The sequence below is a fragment of the Ictalurus punctatus genome, chromosome 9 (assembly GCF_001660625.3).
Source record: "Ictalurus punctatus breed USDA103 chromosome 9, Coco_2.0, whole genome shotgun sequence".
NCBI lineage: Eukaryota > Metazoa > Chordata > Actinopteri > Siluriformes > Ictaluridae > Ictalurus > Ictalurus punctatus.
In genome coordinates, this window is record NC_030424.2 from 8,871,071 (window position 1) to 8,885,309 (window position 14,239).

The window sequence follows — 14,239 nt, forward strand, 5'->3', positions numbered from 1 at the left end:
GCCAAAGGGATCCCACTATTCATCACAGTGAAGGTGTAGCTTGTAGTGCTATGGTAGCTCATCAGCAACCACTCAGAGAGTGATAACTGAAATTTACAAATGAACCTGAGCCCATTGAATTGAAGTCTTATCTGCAAACCCAAGGCCTAATATCATTACTATGGTACTTGAAAATCAAAATGAAGCACGTGTTTACCATCTACACTCTGTGTACTTGTCTTGCAGAGGACACACTGAGCTCCCTCCTTCCTGTCAATAACAGCCAACGAGAATATTGTATCTCCAGTGATGGAGACATCCTTTTGGCTGGCGATTCATGGAAACCGAATGCCTGCACTAGTTGCATTTGCAACAATGGGACCATTCAGTGTTTCTCTCAGCGATGTCCAGCTGCCAAATGCAAAGTGCCAGTGCTTCGTAAGGGACAGTGCTGTCCACAGTGTCTGGGTAAGTCACTACTGGCCTGACGTAAACTGCTGATTTATATGGTGTATACCAGAAACGCAATACAAATTACTGGTACTATGCTAGGCTAATGAAACAGTTCACTCAAAAAGACTCGCTCAGGCTCCTGAGTGGTGCTAACAGCTAGCATGAGCAAGAGTTCAAAACAATCCAGTGACTGGCTTCATGTGTCTTGGAGGAAGCCTGTGGTAGACTTCACCTTCCAGATGGTAGCTGTCATGATAGGGTAGAGTTGGCTTGTGGGTGCGAATTGGCAAATGATCAAAATGGAAGACTAACAGACTTAAAAAAAGAAAGACTTGATAATAAATATCTATAAAAGCTAGTTAATTTTCATATAGGGCTCCTGTGTGCAAAAGTACCACTTAATTCGATTACTTCAGTTTGATACAATCAGATGTCAAATTTCAATTCTAGTGATGCTCATTCTCAAGTTACTTTTAACACACGTAGCACTACATGACTCTATAATATACAGTTAAAAAGAGTAATGATTTATAATTGAACTATCCTTTGTCACTCAGATGTGGATGGGTTCCTTATTGAGTTGGGTTCCCCTCACAGTGGTTTCTTGTTGGCAAAGGGAGTTTTTCCTTGAGACCCTCTCCTCTGGTTTGCTCTTTAGGGATAAATTTAAATATAAATTAAAAATTTCATATCCGGATTTCTGTAAAGCTGCTTTGTGTCAATGTCTACTGTTAGACATGCTATATAAATAAAATTGAATTAATGGTGGCTCATCACAGAAAGAGGATTCACTCAGCCTGAAGCTGAAGCAGTATGTAATTTGTAAAAAAAAATTTTAAAAAATAAATCAGGTGCACCGATGTCATTCACTACAGAACTGCACACGGATACATAGGGCCCCCTTTGTGTAATTTTGGCAACAAAAATATCTCCTCAGTATCTGCATATTCACAGTTTCCTGTTTTGCATTTAAAGATAAAAGGAATATACTTGTACACATTCTTTGCCAGTTCTTTGCCAAGCTTGCAGCAAATTACAATGCTTTTATTTTTGGCATGGTCAGGGGCGTTGAGGGGAGTTGAGTTCTTTCAAGGAGGAAAAAACAACCAGCAGGTGTATGAAAAAACATGTATATGAAGTACACATATATGATATAGACTGGGGCTGATTTCTTTCTAGTGCAAAAACTGTAGATTCACATAGCCTGTTGTTGACTGTTGTTGTGGTTACTATACAGAGTGAAACACCCTAGCATTGAAACTAATTAATCTGAGCCTGCTTCACTGACACATCCATAACACGTCAGCAGTGATTGAGAAAGTGCACATGAAATGCAATAGCAGGCATAATAAACAAGAATGAGGTGGATTATATTCTTGATTTTAAAAAAATTCCCCAGAAATGTCTTTGGAGGAGAGCTTACAAGCACAGCTTTATTGTTTACCATGCTTGCTATTCATAAAAGAGAAAGATTGATTATGGATATGAAGCCCTGGGCACAAATGGGTGATGTGTTTTTGCCTGTCATTGTTAATGTGTGTGTGTGTGTTTATGTAATACTTTTATGTCTATACTGTGAGACCCTGTGCCATAAGGCTCAATAATAGTTTACTATTGGGGTAGAACAATTTATTTTAGGCTTCGCATGTTGCAAATGAATATCCAGCTATAATGCTCACAAAACTCTGACACTTACAGCACTTTTTTTTGTTTTGTTTCTTCTGTTCATAGATGTTGCAACAACCTCTGTGCCAGTGATGTCTACAACAACAACAAGCAAACCTAAAAACAAAGCTAGTGACACCATTACGATCACTGAAACTGAAGTTTGGATCACAGTGCATACAGTAGTTCCTGTTACAGGTAGAACCACACTACAAAAACCACCACATCATCCATACACATTACAACCATAAGCTTCTCCAATAAGACTTGACCACAAAGATCATTTTGTTGTATAATGCATGTCACATGGATCAATCGCTTGCAAGAGCAGTGAAAAATAATGAGCTGGATAGAAATTTCCATATGTTGAGTGAACTGGCAAAACTGAGGTTCTTGATTCTGGTCCTGTTTCACTGCAGATTTTACTATATTCTCTGTTCAAACACACCTGAGTTATAAAGGACTTTATTAGCTGTGGATTGAGTTGGGTATGTTTGGGGGCCTCACAAAAAAACACCAGGAGTATGGAGTCCCTGTGACTGGAACTGAGAAGTGTACGTTATGAAAAACCAGACTAGTACTCAGGCTGGGTGACACAGCTAGGAAGAGAGGTGCCAGAGTCTATAGTTTTGCCATAACATTGACCTCTTGCCATTTTAATATGCAAGACAGCTGTAAACTAAGTTTTTCTGCTTTTTGAACTAAAGCAGTAGTCAGACCAAATCAGCAGAAAGGGTGATTCACTGAAAGGGAAAGGACAGGTGACGTGAAAGATGCATACTTGCCTGGTTGCTTTCGCTTTGCATAGACTTTATTTACATTTATGGCATTTGACAGACTCTCTTATCCAGAGCAACTTACATTTATCTCATTTATACATCTGACCAGTTGAGGGTCTTGCTCAAGGGCCCAGTTTAGTGGTGCTGGGATTTGAACTCATGACCTTCTGATCAGTAGATCACCATCTTACCCACCGAGCTACCACTCTCATTTATACATCTGAGCAGTTACTGACCTTCCGATCAGTAGTTCAACATCTCAACCACTGAGCTAAGAAACTAAGTGGGTGAGACTAGTGTTAAAAACGCTTGAGGAGCTACTAATTATTAAGTAGCAATCACACTGATATTTTGTCTCGCTGTTTTCTTACTGCTACTTGGTGGACAGCAAACATTTGGGGGGGGGGGGTGAAGCTATCCATGCCAGGATATTTGTGGTAAAATAATTTTTCCTCTCTGCCTGCTAGGATTTTCCTGTTACCAATGTTGGTAATATAAAAATGTTAGTACACGTGACATTTGATGTGAAACTCTCATCTTTTCAAGATCGTGGAAGTGTGAGTGAGGATGTCCCAGCTGAGGCAGAAATGTCCCTCATCTACCAATCAGTAGCCTGGATTCTGGCTGCCCTCCTCATGTCTATAGTCATATTTTTTATTGTGGCTTTTCTCATTAACAAGAAGAAAAACTGCATACAGATGTCCTGCTACAACGCACCCAAAAAGGTAAGCATGTAAGGATTTGTTTCTACAGTCTGTTTTTGACAGAAATATGACCACTTGCTAGCCATAACACTGGCCAAGAAAAGAACATTATAGACATAGTAAATCAAGTGAATTTTTTTTATGGATGGAGAATGACCTAGAATACTTGTTGTTTATGAATACATGTCAACTGTGCAGCTGTAAATGAAATGTATGTATGACACAATATACGTATGTCATCATCAATGTTGTACACAGTGTTTTATTAAAAGTCAATTCTTAAAAGTATCTTAACATCACTCTCACAACTAAGGACGTTTTGTATCATGGGAAATGTAATCAGTCCTTTCCAGCTAAATGTTTGCTACTCCTATAGTAAGACACACTTATGCTGAAAAGCTGGCAGGGTTTTCCTCCCCTGTTGAAGTTGAGCAATGTTCCTTAATGAAGCCTTTTGGTGCTTTTCGTTTTCCTCCATAGACTGTGATCTTAAAGAAGCATGTGAACAAGAACTCGGTTGTCTACGCAGAGCCATCCAAGGAGAACAAGCTCCAGAGCATGAAGAACGACTGCAGCATGACCTTCTCACCAAGCGCGAGTTCGCCCTATGGGGAGCGGATCAGCATCCCACGCGCCAATCTGAGCAACGGACATGTGAGAGTCCAGCGTTAAGGCCTCTTGCTGGGACTACAGGATATTTCCTTTGATCTCTGTTGGTTTCATACACATCCATGGAGCTCACAGAGCGACTTGCACCACATGCCAAGGATTCTTCTGCCTTCTGTTGAGAAGGATCTTTGGTGTCCAGTGGAGGAAAAAAGTATTGTGAAACCTAGCATATTACTTTATTATATTGCTGTTTTTCCCTCCTCACCCTTTTTTTGGAGTGGTAAATTCTTCTCATAGTTCTCAGGAGCAATAGGAGAAGAAAGCATACTTATTTGGACATGAGGCTTTAACAGTCCACTCTGGAGAGATGCTGGGATTGGGTTCATAAAAACTGAACATTGCACAGACTTCTGCATCAAAATACAATTCCAATTGACTTATTTGGATCTATCCTTTTATAATGCTTTATGCTAGAAGTTTACAACCAAGGTTTGAGTTTGCTCAGGCAAAACTTTACTGGGGTATGTACAGTGACCCAAAATGGAGGGCAGCTACTTGGCTGATTCCTTCGTGGGCATTGGCAGAGTAAAACTGAACAGAATGGAAATTACTATGACTAAACTACAGGGTGTCCCAAAAGTCTCCATACATGGGGGAAGTTAACAATTTTTAGCAAAATGTCTTCCAAAAGTTTTTATACTTAAAACTTAGAACTAAGAACGTACTGAAATCATTCTCATGGCAGGATCGGGAAACCGTCGCAAGGCTGAGATGGACATGCAATTACATGTATGTCCCAAGTTTATCATGAGTGGGAGACATGACTCCATGCGTGTTTACAAAGAATTGGCAATCATGATGTTTTGTTAATAAAGTTACATTTTGCTAAAAAGTGTTATTTTCCCCCATGTATGGAAAGTTTTGGGATACCCTGTACATTCATGGGCCATTTTATTTGGAACACCTGCATCATGTAATTATCCAATCAGCCAGTGCATAAAATCATGCAGATACTAGTCAAACGCGTCAGTTAACATTCCCATCAAACATCAGAATGGGGGGAGTGATGATCTTGCCCGATCTCAGTGATTTTGGCATGATTGTTGGGGCCAGATGCGCTGGTTTGAGTATTTCAGAAACTGTTAATCTCCTGCCATTTTGTTGAAGATTGGAAAAACATTGCCTGATCTCTTTCCAATCTGCAGTTGTCAGTGAGGCTCTGCCCACTGTAGTCTGAGTTTCCTCTTCTTGGCCGACAGGAGTGGAACCCAATGTGATCTGTTGTTGTATCTCATCCACATTAAGGTTTGATGTGTTGTGCATTTTTTACATATTTTTCTGCTTACCAAGGTTGTAAAGCATGGTTATTGAAGTTGCCATAGACCTCTCTCATTAACAAGGCACTGCTACTCTCCGGAGTTCGGTTTTGAAAATAGCCGCCATTTCGTTTCGGAGTGAAGAGAGGAGCTCCCCCTTGAAATCGGGGGGGGGGGGGGGGGGGGGGGCAGTGGGCATAACAACTCCTTCGCAGGGGAGGAGGGATCACTATGAAGCGAGGATGCAGCGTGTGGAGCAGGCCGCTGAAGCGGAGCAGACGAAACACTCCCGCCTTTGGATTTTGCTGGCATTTTGGACATCAAAAGTGAAGTTTTTGGTGTAAGTCATGTCCAACACCTTAAACACTCAACAAAAAAAGTGCCTATAAATTAATATTAAAGGTTGTTGCAGGAGCCCCGAAAGTTGCATCTTACTCCATCTATCGCTCAGCCAGAAGTCCCTCCCACTGCTATTCTCTAGACGTTTTTTGTTTTCTTCAACATCCTGTGTAAACTCTACTGTGTGAAAATCCCAGATGATCAGCAGTTTCCGAAATGCTAAATACTAAAACCAGCCTGCCTGGCCCAAACAACCATAAGATAACATCACAGTCAATGAGATCACATTTTCCCACCTCCCATTCTGATGTTTGATGTGAACATTAATTGAAGCTCATGACCTCCATCAGCACGATTTTACACACTGCGCTGCTGTGACATGATTGGCTATTGGAAAATTGCAGGAATGTATGGGTGTACCAGTGCTCCTGATAAAGTGGTCAGTGAGTGTACATATTGAACAAACAGCACAATCTGAGTCATCAGCACCCTGCAAGAGGAGGGGATATTCAGACTCTCTGGTTTATGTCTAATATGTTCTATTTTAAGTGTATTAATTGTAGTCTTAGTGACTCTTATGATTTCTATTATGGCTTCCTTAACTAATAAGATGTATCATTTAAGAACCAAGAGAAAAATCCATTCCAATTCAACCTTTGAGGGTTATAATCTATCTAAAACATCCTCAGCATCTGGTGAGCCAAAAATAATTATAATAATAATGTTTTCAAGTCAACCATTTATCAAATCTAATGAGTGCACTGATAATGAGCTCAGAATTCAGACTTTATCAATCCGTTTATCCGTGTGTCCGAGTACCCATTTTATTATTATTAATTTTTGGATATTTTTCCCCCTGTAGCCTACAAGACATAATCAAATAACTAGATAACTCTGATTTACTATTTGTGCCTATTTTAATACGGAACTAAATATCAAAATAACTCTAAGGACTTGCGCTGTCTCAATGTCTACAGAATTATTATCCACATAAGTGATGCAGAACAGGCAATGTGTATTACTAGGATCAGTTGCTTACCAAAAAGTTGCAAAATATTCCAGGAAAGACTGATGCATGGACAGGGATTTGACATTTCTATCAGGATGGTAAACTGCTTCAGTAAACAGTGTTTCTATTTGGGTTTCACTGCCAAGAGTAAAGCCCATACCTAAGAGTGTTACACAATACGTTCACAGGACAATTTGACTCCGTTTTTGTCGTTTTGTTATTTTTTCATAAGGAGTGTTGCAATGGGGGCAAAACAAAGCAAGAACAATTTTAGATCATTGTGATAGCTGTTGGCTTAAAATGATGATAATGGCCATTGTAGGGTCGTATTTCTTAAATGTAAAAAGGTAGATAAACGATAGATGAAGAGAACATTATTTATTTTTTCAAACAGTTTATTTATTAATACTGAACTATAGTTTGAGTACCAAGAAATGTGTGTTGTTTGGATGGTGACAGAAACCATATTAGCCAAAGCTGCTGTACATTTTTGATTTTGTAAACCATTTCCCTTTCTATCTGCTTTTTGGAAAAGGAATAAATATATTGTGTGATCACTGTGCCATTGGTGCCTATTTTCAAACGGTTTTATTTTATTACTCCTGTAACCACTAAAAAAAAAATCCTAAATTGTGATCTTGACACTTTAATTTGCAAGATGAAAATGAATGCCAATCCACAAACCCCAGCTCCAGTAAATGCCACTTATTGAGGAATGAAATGTAGCAATTTATGTCTGTACATTTCACACCATTCTGCTTATATACACGTTCAAAACAAGGAAGCATTTTTGTAAAGAAAAATACATGTTTTAATGCATTTACAATACATTAAGTGTTAACACTTTTGAAAATCCTCTTAAACAGTTCTCTGTTTTGGAAAATAAAGATTGACATATCACTATGGGGAGAATTCACACTGGGGAATTATATAATGCAGAGGTTCAAAGTTGGTAATAGTTACTGGACCCCTGTGACAATGAACATTCTGTACCTTTGGCAGAGATGTAAACTGCGGTCATTAACAAGAAAAAGAAACCCCCCTGCAAATATAAATTAAGAACATACTTAATTTCAGTCCTTAAAGAGTCTTTGAAAATATATTGTCTAGAATGGCGAATGACGTCCGGTTTAGAGAAGAATCTTGTAGTAGTCATCTCTGTAACTGTACAAGACCACAACTGCAACCCTGCAAAGAAAAATACATTCAGATTCTAAAAATCTATTTCATTTCGATTTCCAATGACTACTTTTCCAAGTATAAGCATTTGCTTGATGTAGTTGTGTGTCTCAATATTACAGAAACAGTATTCCCTTGTCACTTCCAAGTGGCTTTGTAAGCTTTACTTGTTAAAACTGTAAATACAATCTGTCCCACAAAAGGCCTCACAATATCTCCATTGTTCCTTTTTTATGCTAGTTTTGCAGCAAATATGGCCTGCACAACCTAGAAAGACTGTTTGCAAACAAACAAATTAGAAACAACTGTTCTGCCTAATCTATGGAGACTCCTAGAGGTGCCAAATGCAGCTTAGTCATACCGATTCCAGACCTTTTTTTTTTTTTTTTTGGAAGTGAAATTTACGAAACTCTAGAATTGTAGCCTTCTTTTTACTTAGTCTGCTAGGAAGCTTCTGTATAAACTATTTTGGGGAGGAACACATTTTTATATATCTTGAATATATGACTGTTGGGCAATGAATACAGTTTCAGTCAAAAATTATTCAACCCCTATTGCAAATCAGGTTTATTATCAAAATGTACAGACTTTCAGCTGTTTGCAATGAACAAATATGTTCAACACAACAAATGCTTCAAGTGGTTTCCCCAAATTCAACTGAAAATGCAACTTTTCCAGTTTCAAAATTATGCAACCCCTTCATCGCAAGCATCTTTAGTACTTAGTAGAGCACCCTTTTGCTGTTATGACCTGCTGCAAATGAGATGCGAAGCTTCTGGCAGCGTTCCTGAGGAATCTTAGCCCATTCCTCATGAGCAATGGCCTCCAGTTCAGTAATATTCTTGTAATTGTGTGCTGCAACCGCCTTTTTCAAATCCCACCAGAGATTTTCTATGGGGTTCAATTCAGGCGACTGTGATGGCCCTGTAGAATCTTCAAGGACTTCTTCTGCAACCAAGCCTTGGTGGAATTTGAGGTATGCTTGTCATCATTGTCCTGTTGGAAGATCCAATAACACCCAAACTTCAGCTTCCTCACAGATGGCACAATGTTTTCTCCTAGGATTTCATGATACTTCAATGAATCCATCTTGTCTTCCACACACTGCAGGTTTCCAGTGCCAGAGGATGCAAAGCAGCCCCAGAGCATCACCAAGCCACCACCATGCTTGACTGTGGACAGAGTGTTCTTTATTCATTAATCGTTCTCCAGACATACCGCTGATCCATCGTGCCGAAAAGTTCCCATTTTGTTTCGCCGCTCCACAGAAGAGAATCCCAAAACTTCTGTGGCTTATATATATGATTTTTAGCCGACTTTTCTTGTGCCTTTGGGTCAGTAGTTGTGTACGTCTTGAAGTTCTGGCATGGAAACCTTCTGCATTTAGTGCGCGCCTAACTGTGCTCACTGAAACCTCAGTGCCTGTTGCCACCGAGTCTTGCTGCAGGTATTTTGCAGTCACTCGAGGGTTTTTCACAACCTGCCTTCTCAGAAATCTGATTGCAGCTTTTGATAGATTCCTTTTTCTGCCCTGTCCAGGTATTTCAAGCACTTTCTGCCCCTAGCCAGTTCAGGTATTTCATGTGTTCCAGCTCAAGCACACCTGGTGCAATTAATGAAGCCCTTGATTAGTTGCATCAGGTTTGCTTGAGACAACACCTGTTTTGCATTCTATTCAGGGGGTTGAATAATTTGGAAAATGGAGAAATCATTATAAGTTGCATTTTCAGTTGAATTTGGGGAAACCACTTGAAGCACGTGTTGAACTCTCTCAATTGCTTTTGTTGGATTTGTTCATTGCAAACAGTTGAAAGTCTGTAAATTTTGACAATAAACCTGATTTGCAATGGGAGTTGAATAATTTTGACTGCAACTGTATACATAGACCAAACAAGCGCACAGCAATGAAAATACAAATGTGCAACTGAATCAACTCAGCTAATTATTAAAGCCTTCATGCAAAAAATCTTGTGAACGTTCAAATCTCTGTAAAGCTGTGGTCATACAGGACTGGATTTATTTCACCTCTGGAGTCTGGTACTGAGCATATGACTAGTGACGCATACGATACTTAAATTCTGTTAAATACATTAGTTGTAAAAACAGTTAATATTTGCCCATACTAAATTAATAAGTATTAAATAACTTCAGCAAGAGCAACAGGCATATTCTCTCCATGTCTATGTGGGTTTCCTCTTGATTCTATGGTTTCCTCCCACCAATAATGTGCTAATAGGCGGACTGCCTGTGTGGCACCCTCCGATGTCCCATCTAAGGAGTATTTCACCCTCAGACCCAGTGTTCCCAGGATAGAATCTGGGTCTACAGCAAACCTGACCAGGATGAAGTAGTTACTGAAGGTGAATGAATGAATGGATACATGAATTACTTCAGACTCTTTCTGTTTTTTCCAGCATAGCTTGACTGACAATAAACTCAGATTAAAATCCTGAGGAACATTTGGTGTATTTTATAAAATGATGACTCTCCTAAACCTCATTCCGTATGGTTTTACCTTTTACTCATCTTGAAACGGTGGATCTCCTCACAGATGCACTTAAGATAGCGCTGCTTGGGCAGATGTGAGAGTAAGTGTTTAACACTGATGTTGAACTGCTCCTCTCCATCAAACTGCATCAATCAGAAAGAGCAGAGGTGGCATTGATGGTTTATTCATTTCTTAAAATGCTTTTCAGCAAACATATTAAGAACAAATCTATTTCAACATATTCAGTTACTTTAAATAACCACTATGTAATGTTACTGTCAAAATAACCAATTCTCCTGGCAGATCATTTGTTTATTTTTAGAAATAAAAATAAATAAATCCTTTAGTAAAACTGTCCAGAAATAGGCATAATAACTGAATAATTTAACTGAAATCTCATGCAAAATATTTTCACTTGCTCAGGCCTGGAATACTATACACGCTCACCAGCCACTTTATTAGTATAGCTGCTCATTCATGCAATTATCCACCAATCATGTGGTAGCAGCAGTGTATAAAATCATGCAGATCCAGGTTAAAGGCTTCAGCTCTTGAGCTTGTTCACATCAAATATATAATAGTGCAATAATAAATAATAATATATATTTTTTAAACAACCAGCAGGTGCCAATTCTAGAGGTGGAAATGCACTGTTAATTAGAAAGGTCAGATGAGAATGGCAAGACTTGTTTGAGCTGACACGACAGATATCCAATCTGAAATACCAGTCTTTACAATAGAAGTGAGCAGAGAATCATTTCAGAAAGCACAATGCATCAAAACTAGAGACATATGGGCTACAACAGCTGAAGACCACATTGGGTACCGGTCATTGGAGAACAGGAATTGGAAACTACAGTGGACACAGCCTCACAGAAACCAGACAGTTTGGAAAAAGAAGATTGGAAAAATGTCAACTGGTTTAATGAATCAATGTTTCTGCTGGGAAATGGAGATTGTCGGGTCAAAATTTGGTGCCAAAAGCATGAATTCATGGGCCCACCTGCCTTGTGTTAACTGTTCAGGCTGCTGGTTGTGGTGGTTTATTGGTGTGGGGAATGTTTTCCTGGCACACACTGGGCCTCTTTATAACCAGTCAAGCATTGTTTGAATTCCACAGCATATCTGAGCACTTTTGCAGACCACGTGCATCCCTTTATGTCCACAATTTCCCCATCTTACATGATAACACACCATGTCACAAAGCCCAAAGTCATCTCAAAGTGGTTCCATGAACATGAGAAATAAGTTCATCCCAACAGAATCCAACAGAGCACCTTTGGGATGTTGTAGAATGGGAGATTCACTCTGCAGCAAATCTGTAGCAATTATGGAATGCAATCATTTCAACATGGACCAGAATCTCAAAGGAATGTTTCCAACATCTTGTGGAATCCATAGCATGAACCAATGGGGGAAGTAATGGAGGGGCGGGGGGTGATCCTAATAAAGTGGCTGGTGAGTGTGTATATTTTTATATAATCTCTCACCTGCAAAATTTACGGAATAATTGCTATAAAAACTAAGGACAGTTCTGGATCAAGTCATCTATTATACCATGTAGTGAACAGAACAGTGTGTTACAGTAAAGTCTAAGATATTTAATAGTACAAGTGTGACTATTTTTATTAAGCGCTATAGCAATAGACATAACTATTCACTAGCACCTCAGTAATGCAAGTACATATTTACACAAAATGGTAAGAAATGAGGTGTGGTGTTTTCATAAGAGGCTGCATTTAGTCACCTTCAGCTCTGGTTCCCTGAGGTATAGGTTCAATCATTGTGCATTATTTTCTGCTTTAAACCCACATAGTTTCTTTTCATATTTTCCTATCCACCACTGCTCGATGTGTATTCGAGGACAAGACATCCATTCATTCGGTGTACTACGTCAGCCTGCGTCAATTACATTTCTCGTCTGGACTTATATTTCTTGAAACCGCATAAGCTCTACTTTATTTCTAGTTCAAACAAAGACCAGGGGATTCTTTTCCACCACCCAACTCTGGCAGCCAGTCAAACTACCTATTTTTCCTTCTCCACCAGTGGCTCAATCAGTGCTGAGAATGAAACTAGAGAACAAGGGTTTCCCCTCACAATAAAAATGTGGACACCTCCAAGACAGGTTTCCTATATACTCTGCATACCAGACAGGATCCCCTCTTTTTCCTGTTTATGTGCCTCCAAAGCCTGTCCCACCCTCCCCACTCTGTTCTGCTGGAATTTAGTTTATTTACTTGCAACAGCTCATTATAATTACAAGCGGATACAAACCTCCAGAGACAGGAAGTTGATGAGGGTTTCCTTGGGCAAGTCAACCTGGGAGTGAAGGGAAACAATGTTACTTTTGCAGACACAATGGAGTCTTATCTAGGATGTGAATTGTACACAAAACACTTTATCAGCATACAAACACACTGTACCAGTTCACAGGAAATTCCCAAAGTGTCTTTGCATCTCTCAGATGACTCAATACTTGCAAAAGGCCAGCCAAGTTCCACTGAGCAGAGATTAGTTACTGTACAGAGCACCTACCCCAAACACTTTCCTGTAATGTATACAGACTAATGGACTAACAGTGTTATAATACTGTGCACAGTTGTTGTAGTGATCCAGAGTTACTTAGTCTCAGGTTTTAAAGGCAACAAATACTAGAATTCTGCAGAGAATACAGTTAAATATTACAACTTATTGTCTGTGTGGTGACATATTTCACTTTGAGATTGCCTCTGCCAGTTATTGAGATGGCTGCCATTTTCAAATGACCTTTTTCTGTACAATCTAGCTGCTAAACCGGATTATGGCATATATTGGGCAACAAAGAATACACATATTTCTTCAAAACACATGCCTTTAAAAAAGTAGCCAGATGAAGGAATCTCAGACAGTGGCATTCTATACCAACATTTAATTCTGTTTCTGGATACCTGATGCGGTGGTGGTGTTTACGTATACTGCACCCCAAATAGAACGATTTGTCTTTAGGAATGTGTAAGAACAAAAATTTTAGTATAGCCACAAATCAGACCTTTTCTTATGTAGTGCAGATGGCACTAATAATCTTCTTTTAGTATTATGCTGCATTCGAATTGTGGCTCGTCAGCGGTAATTCGCAGATCGGATGACATTATTTTCTTAGTGCATTCTACATACAAAATGGAGAGGGGGGAAAAAAAAGAAAAAAAAAACATGGACACCTCAATGCTTGTATTTTGTTAGCAACAAGCTAGTCAGCTAACTGTGATGAGTGATGTACATTTTCCTCCTCAGACAGTGAACTGTACAGTCAGGGTTATAGATTTAACAAGAAAATATGTTTGTATATTGATTGATCTAAAGTAAATACTTGTATATACACCTCATATAAAGGTAAGAAGTGCAACGTTATTTATTTTTGATTCTGCAAGCAGTCATGTTGATTTTACATTAATCCATAAACTGGGCAGTAACTCGCAGATGAGAAGACGGCTCCAGGTTGATAAGCAGGAATTTAAAGTAAAAGTTAAGGTGGTGTTTTCTTGGGCTTTTCCTGGTTGGAAGTTTGGAACTACAAGTTGCAATCTTGTGTCGACCGCAGCATTAGTACACATCAAAATCTGCAATTAAAAATGTTTGGACAATGTAGACTCTAAAGTGTATGCTTTGAAAATTGCACAGCGAATACTTCAAATGAAATTGGTCATAAAACAACAACAATCTAAATATGCAAGTAATTT

The 14,239-nt window shown here is 39.0% G+C and overlaps 2 protein-coding genes across 4 annotated transcripts in view; one reads left to right on the forward strand and one right to left on the reverse strand.

Moving 5' to 3' along the window:
* LOC108269994 (cysteine-rich motor neuron 1 protein) overlaps positions 1–5,688 on the forward strand; it is a 64,905-nt gene extending 59,217 nt beyond the window's left edge. The window contains exons 12-15 of the mRNA XM_053682450.1: positions 226–447; positions 2,164–2,295; positions 3,423–3,601; positions 4,061–5,688. Of these exons, the coding sequence (XP_053538425.1) occupies positions 226–447; positions 2,164–2,295; positions 3,423–3,601; positions 4,061–4,252 (725 nt within the window). The 3' untranslated portion in view covers positions 4,253–5,688. The remainder of the gene's footprint in view (positions 1–225; positions 448–2,163; positions 2,296–3,422; positions 3,602–4,060) is intronic.
* Positions 5,689–7,640: 1,952 nt separating this feature from the next.
* Positions 7,641–14,239, reverse strand: part of eif2ak4 (eukaryotic translation initiation factor 2 alpha kinase 4) — a 66,304-nt gene continuing 59,705 nt past the window's right edge. For all 3 annotated transcript variants that reach the window (XM_047157549.2, XM_017476212.3, XM_047157550.2), the window contains 3 exons: positions 12,798–12,842; positions 10,548–10,663; positions 7,641–8,041 (listed from right to left, as the gene is read on the reverse strand). In XM_047157549.2, coding sequence (XP_047013505.1) covers positions 7,984–8,041; positions 10,548–10,663; positions 12,798–12,842 — 219 coding nt within the window. In that variant the 3' untranslated portion in view covers positions 7,641–7,983. The remainder of the gene's footprint in view (positions 8,042–10,547; positions 10,664–12,797; positions 12,843–14,239) is intronic.